This window comes from Vidua chalybeata, chromosome 4, assembly GCF_026979565.1.
Source record: "Vidua chalybeata isolate OUT-0048 chromosome 4, bVidCha1 merged haplotype, whole genome shotgun sequence".
Lineage (NCBI taxonomy): Eukaryota > Metazoa > Chordata > Aves > Passeriformes > Viduidae > Vidua > Vidua chalybeata.
Window position 1 is genome coordinate 39,284,093 of NC_071533.1, and position 27,483 is coordinate 39,311,575.

Genomic DNA, 27,483 nt, shown 5'->3' on the forward strand with positions numbered 1-27,483 from the left:
CATCCATGAAGGGATTCTCCAATCACAGCTATAACAAGGAAATAATTTTGGGCTTAAAAACTAAGATTTTGTAGTAGTCTTCAAATAGCAGCCGTGAAAGAAGACAAAAAAAAAAAAAAAGGAAAAACAAAAAAAGCTGAATGTTTTTAAGGTGGAATTCAAGCAGTTTATGAGCTGGATTATACAAACTGCTTGCTTACACTGCTGCAGGGGCTGGGTGAAACATCCTGAAACATCCCCTCCTGCCTTAATCTCATGTGGTTCCTTGCAAGAACAATTCTGACAAAGAAAAATAACTATTTTTCCCTCTCTAAACAGAATAAAATTGTGAGGGCACTGAGCTTTCTTAGCATTTCATACAGCTTCTTTTATAAAGAACAAATGGGATGAACAAACCCAGGTCCTCTGTGTAGAGAAGAAGATATTTCATATCCATCATGTGAGGAGCTTTCCAGCAGAAGAAACTCTTTTATTGCAGAAATAGCTGAGTGCAGCCTGTAAAGGCCTAGCAATTAATCACGCACTTGAAGAAATACAACACGCTCATAGAGGCTGAATTTTAAATGCTTGCTGCTCCAGTTTGGACAGTGACAAATTAAGGCCCCCACAAAAGCAGGTGTGACTCTTGAAGAAGCCCTCTGAGGGCAATTAAAAATGGGAAACCAGCTGGTAACTGTGCAGATGTGACAGCCAGGGCAGCTCAGGAAATTAATACAAAGGAGAAGGATGGAGGAATAAATGGTGTAGGAGTTGAGGCAATAGAAAAAGGACCTGCTCTCCACAGGGGGTTGCTCCACAGCAGGTGAAGTGTGGGATGTGCAAAGTGGTGACAGCCACATATCCCCATTGCCCTGGAGAGCTGCCACAGACAGGCTTCAAATGAATCTCTCACTGAAGGACCCCAAAAACCAGAGGAACTGCTGCTTTGTGTGTCACACAGTTTCCCCTGATGCCCAGGGGAAGGCTGCATTCAAGGATGTCTGAAGCAGATGGCTTGGGCACATCTGAAATTGTCTGTGGTACCCTGTGATGGAAAAGGCAAGGGATGAGGTCAAGGGTGGATCTTCCCAAATCAGCTTCAGTGAGCTCCAATCCAACAGGTAATATCCAGACAGGTTTCACATACAGTGCTTCATTGTTCCTGATCAGTTCATTGTCTCCAGTGTTCACTGTTCTGAATCAGCCAAGAAAATGGTAGTTTGTCCCACTGAAAATACAACAAATAATTCAGATACATGACAGATTATAAGAAATTTGTTGTTTTCCATTAGGGGTACCATTTAGGAAGTGTGAACAAAATTATAAATAGTTCAATGCAAACAAACTATGTATCAGTACAAGCCAGAGCTCCTCATCCCATTTGGAAAATGATGTCCCCATGATTTTCATCACAATTTCTCAGTGCTGTTCCTCACACATCTACTCCTACCCTGCCTTTCTCCACACATCTAGTGTGTATGAGGCATCACTGGGACAGAATTTACCTTCTACCAAAATGCAAGCTGGGGGACTGCTCCCATCAGTCTGTTCTTCTAAAGTAGTTTGTTGATAAAAATCTCTTTCCTGTTGTGAATTATATGGACTATTTCTCAGAAAAAGTTGTCAACACAGATCATTATAGATTACCTTTTCTGTTGGTCTTTCCCCCCCTTATTCATAGGAAAGGTGTACTCCTGTTAATGTTAATCTTTGGCATCCTTCCAGGAAGCTGAGCAAAACAGCATTTCATTTGAGACTGCTGATAAAAGGGCAGAATGGACAAGTTCTTTACCAGTTTCAACCTCTAAATAAAAAGATCTCTCTAGTGAAGAGCTGCTTGGCCACTTGCCTGACTCTGTGAAAAGCTGAGTATTCTCTTCTCTCTTGAAAAAAAATGTCTTGTTTTGTTTCCCCTATTTCCAGTACAGTGTTGAAGCATAGGAAATTTTCTGTGTAAAAGGAGCTCTCTTTCTGTGTTCCCCTCCAACACTTGCTGCTTGTGACCAATGTGGGTCATGATAGTCCTAACAAGTCCTAACAGTGTCATTCTAGCCAGAATGCCAAATAATAAGGCAGGTGGGCAGCTTCACTGTACGAAAGTACCATCCACAGTACCTCAGTACCTGGGCACAGATAGTCATTGCAGCACAGAGACCTTCTTCTATCTAACAGCTTTCATATGATAGACACACCCTAAGACTGAATAAATTATTTTATAACAAGCTCATCATCTAGGGTCTCAGCCAGGGACAAGGGCCCCAGCTGGCCAGGAACAAACCCAGCTGCAAAAAGCAGGAATTCTTTGCCAAAAATCCTGCAAGGGTGGGAGAAAGGATGCAACCAGAGAGAGCCATGAACACAGCCTGAGGCTGGACTGAGCACACCAGCAGCAGCCACAGGGTGAAGATGATCTCTGCCAGCACTTCTCCTCTGTTCAAAGGGATGGTAATGGGCTAATTTGGAACTGGCAATAGGTAAACAAAGAGAAGAAATATGATGAATCTTACAGAATGATCTGAACCTGTTCTGCATCCCCCCTTCCAGTTCCCCTGACAATCACAGCTAGAAATGGAGAAGCTTTCAAGTGATGTTTAAAAGGTTTCATGTACCAGCATGGCCAACAGAGCCAACAGCAAAACTTGCCTGCCTCCAAGAAGGGACAAGAGAAGAAGAAATTGTTTGTTGCTCATTCATCTTCCTCCTGAAATCTGTGGTGTCTCACGACTGCCCTCAGTGGCTGCACCATCTCCTGACCCCGGCTGGGCATTGCTCAGGGACACCACATGCTTACAGTACAACCACAGACACATCAGAATATTCCAGTATCAGTTGCTATTTATTTTAAGTCTGTATAAACCATGAAGGCAGGCAAATGTAGTTTCCCACCTCAGCTGGTTTTGGGAGTTCGGGATCCTCCAGCCTTCCAATAATGCAAAGAATTTTTTCTGCTGTCTTGAACTGATATTCCTTCTCCAGCTGCTGGTCCTAACTGTGAATCCCCTGCTACGGAAGTACATACTCACATTCCTCTGTCCTCGAGTTTTCCTCTTTATTTTGGTGGACTATCTCAGGATTTTAAGGCCTGATATTCCAATAGCCTCATTTTCCTTATGGAGAACGGTATCCACCCTCCTTCTCTTCCCCTTTAGTTGCAGAGATCCCAATTTGGAAGAAATCTGGGCAGAAGCTGGTTTCTTCTACCTGCTAACCTGTCTATTCATGGAGACCCAGGCCAGAGTTGCACCCCTGACTGCATTATCCATGGCACAAAGCAGCAGTCAGGAGACACAGAATAAAGAATAAACAGTACGTGCCAATATAGTCTAGAGATTATACTATTCTTTTTATTTTTACCAAGAAAGAAAGACAGACAAAGAAAAAAAAAAAAAAAAAAAAAAAAAAAAAAAGGCCAGCAGGTGAGACTAACTCCCTTGTTCTTCTCTGTCTTGAGAACCTGGTGGTCTCAACTGACTGGACCTGATGACCTGCTACTAATCTAGTGTCAAAAAAGGCAGCTTCCTGTTCCACAACATCCCAAGCAACTAATTTTTAGAAAGACAAACAGTTCTGAAACTGCAATGGTCTAAATATTTTAAGGCAATAATCTTTCATTAGTTTCTGGATCAAAAAAGGTCCACCTATCTCCTGGCAAGTGTTTTAAATGCAGTGAAAGAGCTTTTCAAAGCTGTTTGCCATTCTGTAAAGCTTTAGCTTTCTAGGTTTTTTTTTCTTACTCCTGTGTGCAAAAATGAGTGGGTTTTTTGCTTTGTTTGTTTTCCTGTACTAACTGTGATTTGGTGAAACTTGTTTGCTGCCTAACAGCAAAGCATGAGAGGTAATTGTCTCTTGATATTGGGTTATAGACAACAATAAAACCATAAAGGCAAAGGGGTCTACCTTTTAGGAGGAGCAATAAATATATTGCCTGCCTTAGGTCTGAGGACTCCTGAGTTTCTTCATCATTAATTCATAATAAACCTCCAGGGTCTACTGGCACCTACTAACAAATAAAGCACTGTGGTTACAAGATGGAATGACTTTCTTCATAAGTAAGAAGTAATTGGGGAGGAGAAGATGGGACACAGCCCATGATGCTGGGAGGGCTCTGGGGAGCTGCCAGCCTGCCAGGCGCAGGAGCCATGGGACAGCAGAACAACAGAGCTGAGGAGCATTTTAGGTTTATGTGTCCTGCTCCTCCATGGGGCAAGGCAAGTGGAGAGGGCTCCAGTTGGGGTTCCTCTGTGGACTTGGCACCTCTGTTCCTCAGGCTGGTCACCAGGGTGGCCTTGTGCACTTGCACCATGATGGACAAAATGGTTCCTGCCCCTCTCCTCCTGCCGGCCCTGATGCCTCTGCCACAGACTTCAAAGTCCCCTGGGAATTTTCATCACTCCTTTAGAAGAAAAGAAAAAAACACACTGCTTTGTCTAGGTTAAAAAAGAAGAGGGAAAAAATAATAGGTAGTTACCTTTTTACTGAGCTGTGCCAGGGTCATGCTATAGGTGAGTTTTACAGCTGAACCAGTTACAAGTATCTTAAAGTCATCATCAGTTTGTGCCACAAAGTAGCACATTAAACTACAGCAGGATGCACAATAAGACTTCTCTGAAAGCTTCACCTTGGGCCCAAGCCAGAGGCTTGCACTAAACTGGACAGAGAAGACCCTCTCCCTCATCACAGCCTGCCCATGATGGGGGTGAGTGGCACCAAGGGGCTGGGGCCCCACAGCTTTTCAGGGAGGAAGCTGAGACTGAGGTTCAAGGCTACCGAGCAAGGAACAGTGGTGCAGAGGGAAGACCTCACTGTGGAAGCAGGGACATCTACCATCTGCCATAACCAGAAAGTCAAATGTCCCTCTCTGCTGTCCTTGTCCCTGTCATTGCCCATAATCCTAAAGCACACCTAGCCCAAAGGTTTGCACTTCTGAGCCCTTAAGTTTGCAGTCTTGATGGTTACTCCTGGCAGTCACTGCCCAGTGGTACACGCTCAGTGTGTGCATGGTGGAGACAGCAACAGCAAGCTCCAGGTACATGGGTGGGATTTGCATTAAACCCCTTCCAGTGCACAAGTGGCCTGTAAAGTTAATTACTTAGGTCCTCATTTTCCAAAACCCAGCTAATAGGATCCAAAAAGGCTGTAGTGCTGTGGCTCTTCTCCAGATGTGCATCCTCTGGTACAGAAGTTTCATCAGCAAGTGGTGTAGCAAGTGGAACCACAGCACAGTGTGTGTGGGCACCCAGGACAGCCCTTGCTGGAACACAGCCCTGCTTGCATCTGAAGTGCCAGTGTTGGTGTACCTTTTGACTGCTGCATGAGGAAAGCCTATATCCACAGGAGAGGCCCCTGGCTCTGGCTTGTCCTCTCACTACTGGTACACTACTGAACACACTGGAAGCTGCTACTTTGCAGTTTCCTGCCAGAGTGACCCTCTTTGGCACTTACAAGGCAACTGGCCTGATTTTACCAGCAACAAACACAGGGCCAAGAGGAAAGAGATTGAGAGAACTCAAAACAAAAGGCTTCAGGTTTCCCTAAGCAAGCAAGCAAGCAACCAAAGGATATAACTATTTCAGTGTTTCATGCACAGCCATGTTGGTGAATTTATTTACTGTCTTTGCTTACTTTCACATAGCTGGCAGAACAGGGTTAGGCTTTATGTGCTTATTAGGATGAGAGAGAAGAAAAAGGATGTTAAATAAAAGTACTTGGGATTTCCCGTTCCTTGTCCTCATTCAACGCTTCTGTGACAGATGGGCTAAAAATACTTTGCTAAACATGAGGACCTATGGGCATAGAAGAAAGTTGCTTATAAATGCAAGCTCAGCCATCTCCACACAAAACTGCAGGCAGTTATCAAAGCCCCAGCATCACTGACTGCTCAAAACCCTTCTCTCTTCAAGTACCAGCTACAGTGAACAGGAGTGTCAGAGCCATGGGCTCCTTCCCTGCAGTTTAGGAAAGACTAGTAAGTAGAGGCCATTCTCTTCATATCCATTCTGCAAAGCACAGGCGAATAAATTGCTTTTTTAAGCATTTACCTGAGGTCTTGCTTGATGCCCTGAGGAAGACAGATGTGACCTGGTGTTCCAGTACAGTTAGAGGTTTTGTGTCTTTTCTTTGAGCCCTCAAATCAGAGAGATGCTGGACAGAATAGCACATAGTCTTTAAAAAAAAAAACCAGGAGCAGCAGACAAAAGGAGGAAGAGAACAGAAAGGACAAAAATATGGGGCTGTATTTACATTCCTAAACATTTCTGAAATTAAAAACTGCAACAGCATGGCTTGAAGGGATGCTGACAGGAGCACTGCACCTTTCCTGAAGCAGCTGACCACCTTTTCTTCTCTAAGGTCTTTCTGATGAGCAGGGAAAGTGAAAAAAGGGAAAGTAATGGAAAAGTGGGAGAAAGACACTCTTAAGATTAGAATGATGTTTTGAGCGGATAGGATGAGAAATGGGCCAGAAGAACTGTCATGTTAAGTAACATGTAGGGAAAAAACTCCCCCAACCTGAAGGAAAGTAAATGTCAAAAAGAAGCAGAAGATGAGGGGATTCAATAGAAGGATATTATAGAAAGTAAGTTATGAGGAAAACAAGAGACTAAAGAAACAGCTGAGAGGCTGATGGAGAAAAAATCTGGAGAGAAGATCTTTTAAAAAGTTATCTTACAGATGTAAGATATCTGTAGATACTGAGGAATGTAAATCTACTCAGTGCTCTCAGCAGAAAGCTGTGACCTAACAGCAAGAGAGTAGTTCTTCAGCCAAGCAGTGGCCCTAGACATTTTCAGTATGTTACAGGCCATGTTTGACCCAAAAGATGTCACTTGAGAAAGATCTTCAGTTTACCTGTCAGCAGAGTAAGTATAAAGAGAATTCAAGCCAGGCTTGAAAGCAAGTTTTAAAGTGCATGGTGTGGTAACTTTGGACAACAGTAGTTTCTTTCTAATTAATGATTAGCCTAATTTAGCACCTAAAATACAAGTACACCATAAGGACAGAAACAAAAACAAAGTGCTCTGCGAGGGGGAAATAGTGCTTGCAGACGTCTCCAGTAATACTGAAAAGGCCTTGACAGTCTGAGTCTACTAAAACCCCAAAATTGACTTTGCCTGTGCAAAGCACTAGTGCTGGCATAAAGCCCTAACCAAACCCTATCTGATTTTGGGATTTTTCACCCCTGTAATTCAAAATGCACAATTTCATGAATATGGATTAAAGCAGAAGCAGATGGATAAAGGGGAATGAGCTAAGACTAGGAACAGTGTGGTATTAGTATTTGCCACTAGCAGGTGACAAGCCAAAGTGCTTAAGACAACACCTATTTCCAAGAGATGCTGCTCTGTTTTTTATCTTACAAATGTTGTAAATGTTCTCATGGTACAGCTCTGGCAAATCTCCTGGACCCTAAACTTCCCCCAAACCTTCTTCCAGGTGGTGGTAGAAGGTTGGAAAATTGCACTTGCATGTTACATTGTCCACTTGGGCCTTTCCAATCAGCAGCTATCAGTTTTCTTGAAGAATGTTAAAAAAACTCCTTGCTAGAACCCTCTCTTGGGTGCACCAGGTCCTCCTTTAGCTCATGAGGATGGAGAGGAGAGGAAAAGAGGGATGTGACACCTGTCGCCCTTGGCATCAGGAGGTCCTAATGGACTTCTCATTTCTTGGAGCTTGGGTGCATCTCAGCTGGACACTCACATTCAGTGGAGATTACACTCCTCCTGCAGCTGCCAACTTCACAAACAGTCCAAGCCAGAAAAAAAGGTGTATTCTCTCCGTTGCACTCTTAATGGCCCAAAGAGCTTTATGGCCCAAAAAAGCATAGGGGAACCCATCAACTTTGTTTATCTGAGATTTCTGGTTTGTGGTGCAAAGTTTCTTAAGTGAGGGAGAGAAACAGCATGTTAAATGGAAATATAAGTATACTCTCTAAAAATCACTGATGAGTGCAAAGAATACACTTAGAACATATAACCAAATGTTATTTAATATCTTAAAAAGTAACACAATCCAAAATGGATATTTCACACAACACTACATAAACAACATGAACACAATATTACCATATGGAGGGACTTTCAAATATAGACTTACAAAAATCCCTGTCCTTTTTTTTCCTTTAAATTATTATACTAAGCATGACAAGTAATCATCATTTACAATATGGTACACTGACACAATAAAAACCATGTTACAAATGTGCTGTTATAAATCAGTAACGTTAGGGAAGACATTTCATGAACTGCAATTATTTCATATGAAATACTATACAATATAAACAGAACATCCATCTTGGATGACCTTTACAGCAACCAGAGACCAAGTAATTTTTTAATTTTTTTTTTCAGTGCAAACACATTTATACAAGGCAGTCTTGGCTGCAAAACTCCCTTCTAACATACAGTAAGTCCCACTTGCATTTATTAACTCATTTAAACCTAATGCAACAGCCACATTCAGTCACTCACAGAAAATTACCTGCAGAATTATGATCCCTTTAAACTTAAAATCTCCTCCACACATAAAGTAACATCTGTGCCAATTACTCCAAGGGCCCTTTCATACATCTGGGTGGGTATCCTTTGGGTGGCTCTAACCGATACACAACATGAGGGCGGTGCACCACATGGAAAATCACCCTTGCGAGGCGGGGCACACTGGCGGCTGTCACGGATCCCGGCTGGGTGGCTGTGCATTTCAGCAGGGATTCAGCCCAGGCTGCCCTTCCAAAGCCAGGTGCGTGGCCCTCTGCTCCTTCTCTGCGTTTAGTGTCTCAGGGCGGGGGGAGGAACACGGAAACCCTCAGCTCAGAACTGAGCTTCAATGGAGTTAACGACCCATTCCCATCTCTCTCAGATCCTCAGAGATCAGGGGAGTTATGCCAGATTTACACTCGCATAACTGGAACCAATGTTTAGAGTGCCACTATTAAAGAAGTGTGATAGTCCCATTTTCTTCTAGCACCAGCTTGGCTTTTGGTGGGTCCTCTGCATGTGTCCCATGCAGCAATGATGCACTTTACTTATGCTGGGGGGAACATTTTAGATATATAGCCTTTTTTTAAAAGAATTTCGTAAAAAATAGAACTTTTCTCTCTAATACTGTACAGTTTTCTTCAGAAGAGCAAAGAGAATTGTAAACTGGGGTTTGACACCAGATCAGGAGTGCTATTTGCTTTCTCAGCACAAAAATTTGAACAATTGTGTTGGGAAAAGCACTACAAAATGTATCTGAAAAACAAATTTTTAATTAACATGACTCTTTCTAAAACCACTGCTGCCAGCACTCGTATGACTGCAAATTTTTTTCTGGGACTGCTAGTCCAAGAGTGTCTACAGGACCATAAAGTAGTTTCTTACTTAAACAAACTAAATGTGTCAAAAGAATAATTTCAGAATATAGACATTAAACACTTTGGTTAACTGTTAAACTTACTTCAGTAACTTTAAGAAAGCAACTAGTTAATAAGTTAGTCTGCAGACTCTTAGCCTTTGCTTTTTCCAATGGGCCCAGACAAAAAGTACGGTCAGTGAACTCTGCCTACCTCACAGGCAAGTGCTTCAAGACCCTCAGGCAAAAAGGTGTGATTTAAGTGCAAAGTATTATCTGCGTTCATGATGGCCTCTGAATAAAGGTTTGCTTGTTCTCTTTCCTAACAATGACTACTGCTGGCAAGCACATCGGCCAGGGTTTTCATTAAAATATTTGTTTTCCAATACATTTTTATTTTTAAAGTTGAGTGAACATTGTTTCACATGTAACAGTCATTTTACAGTGGTGCTGGGAGTCAAATGGCTAATGATTTCTTCTAAATTTTAACTGAAATACTTAAAATGGCAAAATTAGCTCAACTGATGATTGTATATTAATTTGCATCAGGATAATGGTACTAGGTTTGCTGAAAGGTGTTCATAAATCGGGATTTGTATATAATGTGATCTGCTTAGGTTCAACTGCCACTTTCTTCCTTTGGTTTTTGGAAAAATCTTTCTTTCTTCCCTCTTGAAAGGTGGCTTGTTGCAGCTGGCTACTTTTCAAAAGCCAACTTAATTTCTCTTGGAAACTTGCCCATGTTCTTTGAACAATAGGCACATACCTCGAGTAGGGACCCTAATACTGCTCCCAGCAACGTCAATTAAAGGCCGTTGGTAATTTCTACAGGAGCAAATGCTTTAGATGCACACAATCTAGAGACCAGAGTGCATATCATTAAAGGAAGAGCTGTTTTAACACCCTTGCCAGTTCAGAGAAACCATGACGTACTAATGTTGACAAAGATGGAGGCAGAATAGGGCCCCAAGTATCTGAAGGCTGCCAAGAAAATACCCAGAGTGTCTTCTGTTAAACCCCAAACTGTCAATCATATTTCATAGACTGTAGATGTTTCTAATTTGCTAAATTACAAATACATTTTCAAGTTCTACCAGGCAGAAATTTTAGCAGTAACTGGGGAGAGGATGCAAGGTTTCAGCCTCCCTTTCACTTTTATCCCAATTATGCAGCCTTGTCAAAGTCTTTAAGTGACTCATCTGAAAGCCATCTTTTTAACATTGTAGAAGGAAATTGTGGCAATGGAAACATGATGACTTCATATGCAAGCTTTGACACACAAGAGAACGCCATGACCTAATGCTTCAAAGTTTCTAACCTTGCTTTGTACAATACACTTTTCCTGTTGCTGCATTTCATCAAATTCATGGAGGTAGTTATATGTGTAAAAAAAATTACCATAAAAGTAACATGTTGTATTATAATAATACATATTAAGTGTGCAAAATGCCGACAGATTTGTGTTGACCCTTTACAGTTGAACACAACACAGATTCAACCTAATCTAACTCTGTAAACCTTTAAATCGATACATTAGAAGAATGATAGATAAGCAACCACATAATACAAGGCTATGATTTCATCAAAGGATTAGGGTGACATAAAGCACTCAAGCTCCACTCTCGTGGTTTTGTTACCAGAACCTCAAGATGGAATTTTCTTATTTTCCATTGTTGATTTTAAAAGGAAAAAAAAAAAATCAAGATTAGAACGTTTCTATCTGAAACTTCTGTTTACATTCCATATTCCAAGAGTCACATTAATATTGGTACAATGCCATGTCAACATTAATATGACATTTATGTTGTCTGCTGGTCTCTGGGAACTTTAAGAAATAACACACTATACAGTTTATAGGTATGTACTATCACATTTTGTTGGAATTATGTCTTCTGTACAACCAGCTGCCTGCACAAATTCTGATTAGCTTATGACAGTTATTTCTCCAAAGGTGAAACCTGTTTCTGCTCTTCACATTTTAATACTGCCATTAGTATTTCAGATCATCACTGTAAATTTTTTTACCATTTTGACATTTTTATTTACTGAATTGATACATACTACTGATGTCAGAGCTCATCTCAGAAACAAAATCACAGTCAGCCACTGTATAGTATATGACAATTCCCCACAAGAACTCTGACTCTACAGTTCGCATGGAATAAGTACGGCTGGAGTTACATATTGAATAATAAGATGCATCATGCAAAGCATTATATGGTAATTAGAGCACATCTTGGAAGGTATGATAAGGCAGAAGGCTAAAGGCCAAGTGACTTTGATAACCAACCAAAAGCACAATAATTTCCTTTATGTGCACTGAAAGGTCTTATTGCTCCTATGAAATGGAAATTATACACTGAAATCAATGAAAACAGACCTGTGCATTGACTGTGTATTCTTGACAGAACTGATTGTGTCCAGAGTTAGAAAGCTGTTTTATAAGTAAATGATCTATATCCGATGGTGTAACATAAGGCTGAATCGTCAGTAAGAATTCCGATGACAATAGAGAACATAAGCGAAGCTCAAATGACTTTGTATACAGAGTAATAAATGTCACCAGAACCTGATGAAAATACTGGGGTTTGATATGTACAGCTGGGTGTCATACCTGTTTACTACAAGGGCTAGAGAGATTAAATGTCCCTTTTCTATGAAACAATTTGGGCTGTTGCATGTTTTAGTATCTTTGTTGTTATTCCACCATTTGTCTGTTCTGATAAAAAAAGTCGGTTTGTTGCACTACCAGGTTGCATGAGTACCAGAGCAGAATGTGACCCTATACCTAAAATTACTCTTGGAGTTTAACTATCTGTAGAATTTACTTTGCAGTAATTAGCATAGTACTAATTACATTGAAGTAATAGTTTAGGGAGAGCAATTAGGATGTACCGTACCTGCAGGACTCAGATTTCTACTGCAAACCAAGTGGACACATTGAATTTCTAGAAACCAGACATGTCCATAAAATGGTAATTTGCAAATAACATCCACTGAATAAAAAGGCCAGAAGTTTATAATTCTCTAAAATTTGTTCTCTGATAATCATTACACTGTATGCTATTTTTAATAGCCTAATTTAGGCACTCTATTTAATAAGCTACATAAAATAGATTTATGTCCTTCCACTAGAAAGAAATCAATTCTTCAGGCCATACTTGTCATTTATATCATAAAGGATATTTTTGTTCCAAGAAATTAGTTATCCTGATTTCTATATTAATGGCAAGTTGCAATACCAGAAGTGACACAAGAATTAGATAATCTTTTTAAAATAAGTGAATTATACTGAAGTCCTTTCATATATTTTGTGTCACTCCACATTGTGGCTCCATGACAGTTACATCTTTCCCTTCCCTCCCCACTCCCCCCTCTCTGCAAAGGCCCACCTCCTCACAGATGACTACGGAAGGTCAAGTAGCAAGTCTCAGTAAGTAAACATCTCTTGTATTTTTGAAATAAAAGGAGGAGCTGCCTCCCTTCCCACCCTCCATACCTAGAAAAAAAAAGCAAATTGAAACAAACCCCAAACCTCCTTTTACTTGCTTAACTAGGTATTTGTAAAATTGTGTCACAAAAATGCACAGTGAAAATGACTGATTAGTATTAATAATTCACATATAGAGCTGAAGTCATGACTTTTCATGTTTGGCATCGTTTTTCCTCATGGTGATCCTGGCTGGTTACTTTCAGCAGTGGCTCAGTTTTTGAAGAATAAAATTATGAACTCCGCAGCAGAGTTTAGCCTCTGACCAGGGGCATCACACATCTGTGGCATTTTTTTAAATGAAGTTGGCAACTGCATGGACATTGAAAATGCAGATTACACTTACAGTGTCTAGACTTTCATATATGTGCTCAGTTACAATTAAGTGAAGCAAAAAGTGTACATATTATCCCTACTGCTATTCTGTTGCTACAGAGCCGCAAATGTGAAAAGCAATACCTTGAAATAAAGACTTCTTTGTTGCCCCTAGTCTACATAGCACAGTTTAAGTGAACACTAAAACTGTGGTTGAGATGCTTGTGTTACTTTTCCCCAAAGATGTAAACATCAGTCCCAGTGTCGTAAACTTTGCTGTATAGGACGAGACAGAGGATCTGAGGCAGGCTATCAGACACTAGTGACAGAAGCTTGCAGGCAGTTACCAGGTTTCTGCAGTTTCTCAGCTTCACTCGTGGGTGGGTCTGCAGTGGCTCGGAAGTTGAATGTTGGGCCGGCGCCACCGTGTGCAGGGCTCAGAGCGGGGTTCTGACGTCTGTTGCTTTCAACAATACTTGAAGTGTTGGATGCCAGGCTCTCACGAGTACTGGAATGGAAAAGAAATATATATACACACTCATATATGACATGTCTATATATCTATTGACCAGACAGGAAAGGAGAACAGAGTGTTTTATAATAGGTTTCCTGTGTTTGTATGCAATGCCACATCAATGAAACATCTCATTTTGACAGTACACATATGTTACTCCCAAAATGGGTCCCAGAGGTGCTCAGCAGTCATCATACCATAACACAGGTATAGCACTAAGCACAGCTGAAACTGTCACACAAACTGTAAGCTGAACCAGTATCAAGCATCTGGATTTTTCACTCAAGGAAATAGCTTCCATCTTGCACTTGGAATGTGCTAGTTTTCTTTCCTGACTGGTGCAGTTTTGCACAAAGTAGTTTCATCAAATTAGCTCTGTGTCTATGCAGAGTTAGGACAGCAATCATGTAACACAGCATCCTCTGTTGTCTCCTACCTATGTTTTTGTATACAAAATATTAAATAAAAGTTTTACCTTACATTAAAGCCACAATGCTTCTAAATGCACCACTTCAATTTTGCTTTGCAGCTGAGATGATTGCAACTAACCCAAGACATTGAGAAATCTTAACTGCCTGGTCTGTGATCTTGCCCTGGACCCCAACTACTGCTGCTATTTCATTCAGAAAATGGACAATGTTCTTTTAGTTCTAACGTATCGTTTAACTACAAGAGTGACCGGACACTTAACACTTTTAAAGATTAGGCCTTTTAATGATACATCTAATTACGAATGCAGAGAAGCTTGTATTTTAGTCTACAGGTTTTAAAAATCTCAGCCATGACATGCTAAGGGTACTTTTATCAGTACTACTGTTTCTGTTGTCTTTACTCTATTGAATAATATTTGATCTCTAAATAATGTGTGCCTGTTCAGAAGCAAATTTGCTTTCAAATACCCATGTGGCCCCCTGGTCATGTATCGTCCACCTCTATCCCTACTTCTTTGTAAAATTACATCACCACTTGCTATGGAGATGTTTGCAGAATACATTTAGAGGACTGAATGCAGTTATTAAATAAGCACTAGAAACAAGGATACTAATGACAAAAATTTCATAGTCAGTTTCAAGTCAACCTAAATTTACCTGCTACTGAAAGGGGTAGCTCTTGCCTGCCTTGTGTGGACCTGACCCTGCCACATGTTTCTGCTGCTTCCCTGACTAAGCCTTGCAGGCAGCCAGACAGATCAGGAACCGCTCTCAGTTAAATACTAGCCCTAAGAAAAAAAACCCAACATTAGTGCTAGCATCAAGGGAAAAGTAGGAATGCACAGCTTTAGATGTGGCAGGGGAGAAATGTGTCAGTGCATGGCATAAGGGAAGGAAAAAAAACTTCTCCTAGTTAACAGGGCAGATTTAAATAATCTTAAATTGACTGAATCTGGAAAATCAATGAGGCTTTTAGGAAAACTCTCACAGATCTTTTAAACTGGTCACAATGGATGGTACTGATATTCTTCTGCCAATGATTGTTTTATTGTCCATAGTTCCAAAGAGCTATGATGGGTGACACAAAGAGTAAATGATTCCTGTGAGCTGCAATGATGTATGGTGCACCTCTCTTGCTCATTTTTTTATTCCTCTCCCTCTGCTTTTTAATGAAAATAGATGCAAATCTTAGTTTTTCAGAGATGATTTAGTATTGTATAATTCTTTTTGGGATCACCAATTCCAGATCTTCAGACATGCTCAACTCTGATATTAGAAACCAACCATTACAACATGTATACACAAAAACTGCATTGAAAATTTTGCATGAAGAGTAATGCCAAAATTAGCTTTCTTTAGGTGACAAAGGAGCAACAGTACTATATAAACCCTAAAAATAAAGGAATAGATTTAATCTTGACAGCTAACATTTACTATATATAACTTGAATAAAAGCAATGCACAAAACATTGTGAGGCTTTTTTTTTCCCCCAGTGGTGATTAACATCTTCACACATTTTGCACACAAATACTTTGCAAGTCAATTGACCATTTCAAATCTCTTAAACTGCAGCCATTTCTTTCTAAATTTTTGTTACTGTCCTTTTTTCAATTTATCAGGCTTTAGAAATATTTTTTTTTCCTTTATAGTGTGAAATTGGTAATTTTGATTCCCCAAACAATGTTGCATACTTCAGTTTGAATGAGAAGATACCACCCCACCTCAGGAAGCAGAGTTACATCACCAGTGGAAGCTAGAAGAACATACTTGAGGAACATCACTATATGCACAACCTGTTCTTATATTCTTCCCATGGCATCTGCTAAAGGACAGTGTCACACCTAGCTGAATCTTACCAGATGGATGCTGGATGGCTACTTTGTATTTCCGGGAAAAAGACTATGGAGTACATTTTTTAATATAAGGTAGGATAATAATAACAACGTGGTACTTTTAGCCAAAGGGCTGAATTCACCCTGAGCTCAATTTATTTTTGGAGACTTATACAAAGAAGTGACCCAAACTCAGCAAAATCACCAAATTTAATCATTTTGGTGCAAAGCTTATGAAAAAGCTTTGAAATATTATCCTATTCTATCCTAACTATATGCCAATCTCCCAAAACAAAACATGCTACAGAATGTTTTGGTTTGTTTTTTTTTTAAGCTTACTTTATGTGACTTTGCCAAAAAATGGTATTTGTTAATAAATAAACAATAAAATAAAAAAAAGATGTGTGGAACACAAACATAATTGAAAGGTGCTCATCTGTTTCCCTTATGATTTAAACAAGGTGGTATAGCAGCACTGAATACAGTATGTTCACCACATCCTGTTCTCTTGCTAGCTAAGTTTAACATAAACAGAAATTTTAGCTTTTGTGTAAATAATTAGGGAAGAAAATGTCTACCATTGCATTAATCAGAAACACAAGTTTGATATTCAGCTAGCACACAAAACAGTAGCCCAAGAACTGATTTTTAATCCACTTGATACCCTATCCTGGAGGTGACTCTCATACTCTGTGGAGTGAGACAGGCTGAGCAAGAAGCAAACACCACAACATACTCCCCCACAAAAACTGACTGCAAGTATAGCACTTCAACTACTGGAAGACATCACATTTAAAAAAGAAAAGTGCAAACAGTTTCATACAACAGCTCTATGTGAGAAAGATGTCAGGCATCTGCAGAACAACCAATAACATAAATTTCAAAGCCTTCTCAAGCTTCTTCTTTAGAATGGACTCAGTGTTAGTGGTATGATTTACTAAAACAATTTTTCAGGTTTTTTGCTCAGATTAGCTAGAATCTTGCTCTAGTTTGAGACATCACTGCAAGCTGCATCAGGCTCTCTAATTTCTGTCTTGTCATTAACATAAGTGGGAGCAACCATCAAATCCAAAGGAATTTCTTTCACAGTGACACGACTTCAATTGAAAATGAAATTTAGTCCTGTGTAGAAACAGGAAATCCTTCAAATGCCTTTCTGAGAGCCTTTGCTATTGATGTAAAATATATATATACTTTTGAGGAACAAGAAAACCATTTACAGGGGAAAATAAAAAAAGTGACAAAAAAAACCCACCCTATTTTTTCACATAATACAAAATCACTCTTGAAGGTTTTATTTTTAAACACAGGCAATAAATAATTTAAGCTTAAGTAAGCCACTCTAAGAGAACTACTACTGTAAATTATTTCTGTGTTCTTAGAGTCACTGTTCTGAACTCTGATGAGTTGCTATGCAGGCCAAACAAAACAGGTCATGCTCCATTCCATCAAGGACCTAGGACTGCCAAAGGTCAGACAGACAAGGAAGAAGGCTAGCATAAAGGATTCTTAACCTGGAAATGAACTTTTGAAATCTCCAGGGCAGGGAATTCACCAACAACTCTCTCCTCCCTACATTTGTAAGACTTCATGCACAATGAGACTCCCATGATGCCTGAAATCCCTGGAACTGTAATTACTAACCAGCACCACCACACGCAAACGTCTACACTCTCTTTCCAAGTATCTTAGACAAGGCACCTCACTCTCAGTAGTGCTAAGTCACATGTGAAGTTCAAATACACTGGGCACTTTTAATTTGTGGGAGTGGCTATCCAGTCTCACCAGTTTGAAATGGTGACCAGATACACTTCCAAAATTTTTGAAGAAAACAAACAAGGAAGCCCAAACACAAACCAATATAATTTGTTTTTCTTTTTGTCTGAGCCAAAGATTATGTCACCTGGTCATGCCTAGTCTTTCCATTAGTCATGTTGATGGTATCTTAGAGGAAAAGGGAAGGGAAGAGTATGCAGGAGCTCATCCCTTTTATTCTAAAAGCAAATACAAGTTTAATACAGAAAAAAAAAGCATACAGGGAGGTTTTCAGCAAACAGAAAATGAACTAATACAGAGTCAATGCTGCAAATGGTCATTGGTTTCTTACTGTATGGTGGGAAACCCACACATCTGAATAGAGGATTCCAGAGCTGTAGAAAAAACACTGTCTGAAAACGTGTGACATTTTTAAATACAGCCCTACATTCTGTCACCAATATCACACACCCATAAAACCATAAATGCAACTTCCTAGTCTGTAAAGCTGCAATGAATGTGACAATCCTACCGTGGAGAGTTGAACCCGCTGTCCACAGTAATGCTGCTGCTGTCCATGCTGTCCAGGCGGGCTGAGTGGGTGGCTCTCTGGTTGTTGCTATTTTCTGTTTCCTTTGGGGTGAGAAGAGTAAGATTCTTTTCAAACTTTCGCTGCAGATCCCTTTCCTTTTCTCTCTCTAGGAGCCATTGCATCGTACCAACGTCATCCCTGTTCTTTTCTTCCTCAGCATTTTTGTTGTTTCCTTCCTCTGAGTCATCATCATCAGATACATTGTAGTAGTCAAAGGAGGCCTCCTGGTTCCCGGTTGTCTCTTGCTGTCTCTGAGAAACAGGCATGACTTGTGTGACTGAGGTTACCATCGCTTGTTCAAGTTTCTCACATCTGCCGGGCAATGTGTCAGAGGGGGTCTTTTGATGGGGCTTTAGCAGAGGTGTGTTAGACTTATGATAACTATTCACAGAAAGAGTGTTGTGCAGAGGCTTAAAGAGTGTATCCTTGCTAAATATTTCTTTCCTTTTATCAAGGCTGCTTGATTCAGTGCTATGGTGTTGAACCAGCCGCCCGTTAGCAATCACCTCTGGAGTTTGGCCAGCAATCACTGAACCACTGCTTGGGCCCTTTGGGGACTCCTCCTTGTGCACCCCAGGCTCCCTAGCAATATGTTGAGACTGTCTTTCTGTAGGAGTCATTTTTTTTAGCCCATCTGTCCCTGTTAGTGTATCATGATCCTCTTTATTCTTTCCCAGGGGTGATGGAGCAGTAAGCACAGTTTCACTGGATGTGTTGCACTGAAAATAGTCATCAACTGCAGATTTTGTTGTGCAGGAGTTGAGCTCACTATATGATGGCAAATTCTCTGTAGGCTTCCCTTGTTCCAATAGGCTACAAGAACTGGGGGTTTCTATACTGCCACCGGCTATTTCAGGGATGCAAGTCTCTTTGTAGCTTGCAGATGAAATCAGAGCCCTTTGATGACTGAGCGACTGAGATGGTCTTAAGGTACCATCATCAATGTAGGTTTGGCTAGTTGTTTGGTCATCTGGGCTACAGCCTTCACCTATATCTTCAGGTGTGCCTAAAGTAGCTGAGCCCAGAGGTCCCTTGGAGTTATCCATGGATCTAGACCTTTCTTTAGCCTTACTGGACCGCTCATTCCTTGATCTTCTATCCTGTGTATGGCTGTGGCTCCGATGGACCTTGGAATGGGAGCTTCCCCTGGAAGGTTCAGGGAAAGGCATTTCAGTTCTTCTTTTAGCCAGTTCACCAGACACATCCCACTCTGGTGTCATAGGAAAGTGAGATTCAATCATGTTAGGATTGCTGTGCATTATATAATTGTCTCCCTTGTGTTCTATTATAAAACAGCCTTCCCGTGGGGATCGAGTCAAGGGATCGTAGAACTCATACTCCCTTTCAGCGGGTATATCCAAATGAGAGCCATCTGATGGGTCTCCTTTGGACACACGGGTCTTGCTGTGCGACCTCGATTTCCCATGAGACTTTCTGTGATTCCTGCTCTTTTTACTTCGTCCACTGTGGTGAGCTGAAGACCCTGCTTTGCTTCGTTGAGCTTTTTCTTCTTCAAGTTTCTTCATTAGTGCAGTGTGTCTCATGACATTTTCCACAGTCAAGTCTGGGTTAATACGCCTAATAATCTCCATTTCTACCTCTCTAGGTATAGTGGTAGGGGTGTCCTCATCCCTTAGCGGCCACTCTTCTGGAGGAAACTGGGCAGAGAAATTTGCCAACTGTTTGGTCTTATCCTTCTTAAAACTTAATCGGAATAATTTGAGTCCAAATTTCTTAGACTGCTTTTCTACATCCTTAGGCTTTGTGAGCGTCTCTGATTTATATGAAAAATTGACAGTACTTTTACTTTTCTCAGTAGGTGGGACCTGACATAATGAAGGAGGACAGTATGAGTCTTTACAGTCTTTTGCTGATTTCCTCTGTAGGGTAGATGCATGCATGCTGTGCATGTCTTCTCTGCAACAGTGGCAGGAGTCGCAGTGGTTTTTGGGTAGTGTTCGGTCCCTGACACATCCCGAGGTGGAGGGAGTTATAGTTCCTTGTTGTGGAGAGGTACATTGAGACCTGTCAGGTATCCTCTCATCCAAATGGTACCATTTACTGTTAGTTCTTATGAGAGATGGTGTTATAAAGTAAGTCTGTGGGGTTACAATGAAATAACCATCCGGAGTTGGGTATATTTTCCTCTCCCGTACAAGCATATTCAAAGTATGTCGAAGGATTTCTGGACTGGGTGTTGGAACTCCTAGAAATAACAGTAAACACATATCAGGAAGTGCATAAAACTGTGTAGGACTCTGATTTCCCCCTCCCCAGCAAAAAGCTAGTTATCCCAATGTGCAAGCTGGAATATGCTCAACAAACAACTCCAGTAAAGCATTTTGTTAGGCATTCTCTTCTCTGTTTATTTCTCCACTTATCTCCTACACTTCAGACATATCAATTATTAATTAAATAGTAGGCCATTAATAAAGTGCTAAAAAAACCCCCAAGAGAACTTCTAGTCACTTCCAATGTGCAGGTGACCTTAAGCTACAATATGGAATCACTGAAAATCAGTGTCAAGAAAAATATTCTACTTTTATTTTTCTTCCAAAAAAGCATTTATATCCAAATTTACCAGAACTATTCTTATAATGACTTGTCACATATAAAGCAGTAGTTATTTGTTATTTTGGATGCCTAAGCTGCTTTTCCCACAGAATACTACACAGAAAAAAACAAGCAGTTCCTCAAACTGTCCCTTTAGCACAAACCTGATTTAACAGATAGGCTCCCCTATTAAAATATGTTTTGACTACATCAGCTGCTTCAAAACAGAGACATCCTGAATGACACAGTCTATCTTACCCAGAATGTCTTTTCCATTAGGCTGGAAGTTACAGATTTAGCTCCCAAAAATTTGCTTCTCAGAGTTCCTTGTCTTTCCTTGTCCTTGAGATGTGAGGGACACTAAGTGCATGTATTGCATACCAAAAGAGGCAAGTATGACTACCCCACATCAATGGGGTAGACTTGGCACTGTGAGCCAGATCCTTCCCATTACCAGTGCACCTGCTGGATTCAGTGGTGCTTGACCAAGTCTTCAATACTTCATTAGCTAAAAAACTAAGTTGCATGTTGTGTAGAGGAGTAAGTTTCATCTAGAGCTAAGGAAAAAAGAACTTTTTCACAAACTAGTTTTAAAACATTTGTTTATGCTGAATAAAAAATTAAAATACTTCCATGTTGTAAGTGGAAAAATCTATCTTCAATCAATATATTTTGTTTAACTAAAATGCATTTTAATTCTGAGTACTAGTCTGGTTGAAGAATAGAATCTCAATGCATGCAAAAACATTTCAGTGAAGAATATGCTTTTTACAAAAATACTTAAAGGAGATATCTCAGCCGGGGTACCTGCCCCAAACACAGTATCTCCAGGAGCACACAGTGTCTGGTCACCAACTCTTCTCCAGCACATCAAAGGTTGAAGCCTGTAAGCTCACTGATCTCCTTGTGACAGTAACACCCATTAAAAGCAATAAGAAAAAGAGAATTTGGACTAATTCCTTAACTCATCCTGTTTCTTGCAACTGTGTTGGAGGCAACACGTTCTTATGTCTGACTTTGAGTGTTGTTTGATAGAGACATGACCATACTACTCATATCCACAACTAAAATCTTAAAATGGAAACAGCAAAGGGTTAGGAACACTATGGACATGAGCAAAAGTAGTTACAACACAAAAGGCACCAGGGAGAAGTATGCAGGGACATGTGTTGGTTTTGACTGGGTAGAGTTAATATGGTTCATCCACAGTCCGTAGGGCTGAAATATTGGGGTCACTGTGGACACAGGAAGTGAGAGGCCAAGATACGTTATAATTTGAGAGCATAAATGAAATTGAAAATTGGGGAAAAAAATATGGAGAATCAGGAGCTTGTGTTTTCTTCCCTTTTCATGCAGGTGTCCACAATTTCTGTAATAATCTGAGTGAGAGTAACAAAGATCCCCAGAACCTCTAGATAAGTTAACATGACAGAAACAGCAAAAGGTGGGAAAAGCTAAAATCCAGAGAGCTGGGGGAAAAAAAGGATTACTTGTCCCTAGCCCAGAATTCTGAATCTCTCTGGACTAAGTAAACAATCTGTGGGCTTCCTGTGGATTATGAGGCAAAGCAGGCTGTCCTCTGCATGGGCTTTTGGTAGCACACAGGAAACATGAAGAATGATTTCAATCCCTGTAACAACCAATGGTCACCTAACTCTTTGTTCCTGCAGTGGAGCTGCTGTGTCTGCTTGGGCAATGCCACCCCTTTGACATTATGATGTGCATCATGACAAGACATGGATGACCACAAAACTCAAGCTCATTTGTTTCTCCATCCCATGCTGAACATGCACTGCAGGGTCCAACCATGGTCCAGCTCAGGTGCACCTGTTCTGCAGCAGCCAACCTCTCTTCCTTCCCCTACATGAACAACCTACCCCATCCATTGCACTTTTCAGAAGCTTACAAGTAAAGACTTCAGCATGTACTTACCTTTTACTAAAAAGACTTTTCTTAACATACTGTTTCAAAAACATCACAACACAAATAAAAGAGATTAAAGTATTTCTCCTGGGAGCTTAGAGAAAAGTTAGGGAAAGAGATTGGAAAGGATGTATTGATGTTTTACAGCAGTTTAGGCAAAAATGCACTGCAAACACATGGTAAAATAATAATATGTATTTTTCACCCAGTAAACCATAAGGGCTACAATGTGTTGGGTGAGTCTCTAAACACAGGATGCACAGTAGTTACACTGAGTAACTCCTGTGAATGGAGAATGTGCAGATAAACACCAAGGAAAAAAAATCAGCATGCCTGGCAGTCAATGATGCTGTAAAGTTAATTGTGTCAGCCTTCTCTCTGGAGGTGAAGCCTATCACTTTTATGACTCCCAGCACACAGTCCATGCTGTGGTTCACTAAGCCAGCAGGGATGACAGCAGATGCAGATCTTGGAAGCTCAGCACTGTCAGCTAAGGGTAGCTATGGGTTTTATTCCAAGCTCTTTTAGGTACTTACAAAAGCAGAAACAGACCCAAACTCAGCTTAGGCTTTCCTGCATGGCAGACAGGAGCAATGACATTAAAAAAAAAAGGCAATGGGATACAGAGTGAATACAGATTTCTTGGCTTTCTCAAGAGTTTCCTCTTTAAAGCCCACATACTGTCTGTACACAACCTACCCCCCTGTATTCAAAGGTCTCCTTATGATCTCCCTTCCTCCATTAAATAGGAATAAGGGAAAAAACCCCAGTGGCTTACAGATTCTAGCCCATAAAATATTGCATGACAGCAGTGGTGTTATTTAAGATTATGTAGTGGTTTAATAATTCAAAAGCAGAAACTGTCTGGACACTGAATCATCAGACATGTACATTTTCTGTATCTCAAGAGAGTCTACTAGGCCATCCACAGAGCTTCCAGACAGAAGATTATGTCTTGTTTGCTACTCACAAAGAACACTGACCTAGAGTGAACTCAGTTAATGTAAGACACTTCTTTTAAGTGCTACACATATAATTCATATATTTAAAGAGAGTGAAGTTATAAAGGTGATTGTCAGAGGAATTTGCCAGCTTTCAGAAAACTGCTTGCTTCAAAAGTAACCTAGGCCAATACACAAATATTTTCTACACTGAAATTTTGAGAGTCTTAAAATTATTTAAACATATATGTGGACAGAACTGGTGAGGAAAAAAAAAGACAAATATCCTTACTAAAGGCAGCACAAACTAAGGTTTGGTGTTGTCTTCATCCAGGTTCATACAGATAAGAGGGTCTGGTTGCGAAACACAGAACAGGGGTTACATTCTTAGCTCCTTATACTGGATTTCAAAGATTTACATTTAATGTATGGGATTTAAACCATGGTCAATAAAATACAAAGCAGGGCTGTACAAACATCTCATTGTTTAATTCTAAGTTAGAATAATGGAAGCACATGCAGGAGCAGCCCTCTTGCTTTTTTAAAAACACAACAAATACCAAAAACCACAAATAAGATGTGCATTATCAATACAAACTTTTTGGATAAAATAAATTCATGAAAAATACATCTGAAATAGTACTTAATGGTGTTAAATCTGCTAAAATGATTTTCTCCTGAGCTGATGCTAAGGCTTAACAAGGGATAAAAGAAATACTCTGATTGGCTCATGAAATACTAGTTAAAGATGTGGAGTGGTTGCTATGTGATGTTATAAATAATTAGCATACCTTATTTCAGATAGAGCCATGGCCCAGATTTATGCCTGCACAATGGCTCAGCAAACTAGAGGGCTAGACAGCAACTGTAAGACCCTGCACTGAGGAAAAAGGTTTATTATTCTTAGGCACTTTTGAGAATAGCATCCGGGGTCCTAGGAAATTTATATTCATCATGAAATGCAGTGAAGCATCTGTTCATTAAAGCACAAACAACACAGGCAGACAAGTGCTGCTACAGGAAGAGATACGGAGAGGGTATGTGATAATAACAGACATGTCTACAGTGGTAATGCTCTTCTCTCCCTCAGAGAATCAACCCCTAGTTAGGAAAAATAAACTATCAGAATATGAGAGGACATCAGATATTTTACAATAGCCACAAAGAATACAAAGACTCAAAAAGCTACAGCTGATTTATTACAGGGGTTTGGGCAGAAAAGTGAAAAGTGTCAGCACAACAAGTTCTTTTTACTGGAAAGGAGAAAATTTTTGGATAATCCTCATACACTGAGAGAACATGTATGATTGCTATATTAAATATGTCGTGGCTGGGAGAGAAAGGCATTTCTCTAGTGAAGGGGAAAAACTGGTCAACAAAGGGTGGATGTTTTTTTCTCCAAATAATTTTCTCTACATTTTGGGAAGTAAGGCTCTCTTTTTTTTTTTTTTCTTTAAATCTCAGACTTGAGAAATTCACATGTTAATGGCTAGTGGAAAAAAAAAAGGCAGCAAGAGACTATGTGCTAACTTGCCTCAGGCTTCGTCTGAGCAACGTCTACAAAATAATCCAGCCAGCTGAATTATTTTTTTTTTTTCATGTTTGGCTCTGTTTAACAAGAATAGCACAACACACCAAGTGAATTGATAATCATGCTCTCAGGAAACTCAAGGGATGTTACCAATAAATTATCATTTCCACAATGCAACAATGTTTATATAAAAATATTGATAGAATAATTGAAAAAATACTTGCAATCTATGAAATTCTTCTAGTACATGGCATACATAGAAAAGATAACTTGGGATAACTTGGGAAAAAATCATCAAAATGAATTAAGAGAATTACAATTGTGAACCTTGCCTTCTTCACATTCTAACCCTTACAATTTTTTACACTATTTTCAAAATCAGCCTGATAAACAAAATTACGAATAGGGAGAGAAAGCCAGTATTTACAAAGTATGCTTGCAGTATTTTTTCAAAGTACAATTATTAAATGTCAGACAATTGTTTATTCCAAACATAGCACTCAATTGAGAATTATATTTTAAATTCTCAGAACTCAGTATTAGTTATAGCAAAACACATGTAAATTTCAAGGCTTCAAGTAACTCTTGCTCTAAAATGTAAGCAAAAAAATTCCAGACATCAAAACATGGCTATGGTTAGGCTGCCTAGATGAGACTGATGCATCAGTAGTTTTCCTACTGAGGCATTTTTAATTAGCTACTTTTTGCAGGTATAAATAGGTACAATGGAGGAGTTTCTCAACCACTTTAGAGAACTGTAAACTCAGACACAGAATAGATAGACATCTTGCCCAGGATCATACAAAGCACAAATGGAAAAGTTCTGCTGTCTTGCTCAGTAAACCTCTGCCCAGCGCCTTAGCACCTCAATGCAAAAATGTCTCTACAAGATGCACTTTGCATGATTCACCCACTCCAGATACAAACAGCCAGTAGAGAAGCAGCATGTTCAAGAGTACATTCTTGTTACAGGATTCCCTTTTTGTGTTGTTACAGTATCTTTAATCCAAGACAATTTCCATGTACCATTTGATAAATATCAAATGCTGACAAGAATACCTTTTGAACAGTACACCAGCATTTGTGAGTACAGCAAGTATATCTATAGCTCTCCAAAACTTTTAGTTTAGTCATGGAGAGAGATGTCCTTTTTTTTTTGCTGTTTTTCAAGCAAGAAGCAAAAGCCAGAACTGTGTCCAAGAAGGATCTGAGAACTCCTGGAAAGCAGGCTGACACAGTCCTTTCACTTTAAATACAATCTCCCCCCGAAACAGGCACATCATTGTTACTGGACTATACTACTTGCATCAGGCCACACACTGAGAACCTGCTCTAGGTGAAGGAAGACATGCAGCTGTGTGGGAAACCTGGTCTTTAGAATAGAGGTCTCTACAGAGACCTCCATGAGGTTACTCTTTGGAGGTTGGACAATGACACTTGAACTGGTTGAATGATACCAACAGAACCCTTATGAGTTAGCTACACTAGCTTGAAATCCACAAGGTGAAATGCGTTTGCTCTGGCTATGACACATCATGCCTTGTTCTCCATAGTTACTAAAGAAGCCCTGCATTCCCTTGGCTATGATGATAAAAAAAGGTTATTTTGTGAGAAAAATCACAAACAAGCTTATTCTGATACTGTCTGAAAAAAACAAACAAGCCAATATTTTGTTGTTTAGTACTCCAGGTAATTTTTATTACTTATATAAAGTCAGGAATTTGCTCTGCAAAATGCATTTCACTTGAATGGTCTTATCAAAGACAACTCACTTCTCTATATGTTTAAGGATAAAGAAAAAGTTCCAAGATTAAAACCCTAATGTCTCCTTTTACTTTTGGTTAGAATGTCAGGATTAGTCAATATTCCCATCCAGAAGGTACTGAGACTTCTTTAACTGCCTTTTTACAGACATGTGCTCATCTGACCGATGATTTATTAATGACTGGTTACCTGGGAAGCAGGTGGTTAGGTGCTCCATTAGTGCTTCTTGTGTGACTTGTTTTCGGGCAGAGTTCATTGCTGAGATGGCCAGGCAAAGGATTTCCCCAAGTGGAATAAACTGTGACTGAGTGATGGGAGACATGCTGATGGGTGATACATCACCTGTAAAAAGACAAAAGATGTGCAATGAAGCATTTTGTTTAAAAATCTGCTCATAGGACAAAGAGGTAGAGATACAGCTGGTGAAAACTCAGAGATCTCTGGTTTTTGTACTGAGCTGGGGATAAAGCCTTTACAATGGAGAACCATCCATCAGCTTATTTCAAAACTTAAGACACAGCGAAGTTTGGAAAAT

The 27,483-nt window shown here is 39.9% G+C and overlaps 1 protein-coding gene across 14 annotated transcripts in view; it reads right to left on the bottom strand.

Moving 5' to 3' along the window:
• Nucleotides 1-3,296: 3,296 nt before the first annotated feature.
• The window catches only part of STOX2 (storkhead box 2), a 40,648-nt gene continuing 16,461 nt past the window's right edge, over nt 3,297-27,483 (bottom strand). For 7 of the 14 annotated variants that reach the window (XM_053940682.1, XM_053940676.1, XM_053940675.1 and 4 more), the window contains 5 exons: nt 27,138-27,290; nt 18,177-20,442; nt 13,459-13,619; nt 12,699-12,805; nt 7,946-12,254 (listed from right to left, as the gene is read on the bottom strand). In XM_053940682.1, coding sequence (XP_053796657.1) covers nt 12,723-12,805; nt 13,459-13,619; nt 18,177-20,442; nt 27,138-27,270 — 2,643 coding nt within the window. In that variant the 5' untranslated portion in view covers nt 27,271-27,290 and the 3' untranslated portion in view covers nt 7,946-12,254; nt 12,699-12,722. The other 7 variants (XR_008430508.1, XR_008430511.1, XM_053940679.1 and 4 more) reach the window with 7 other exon arrangements.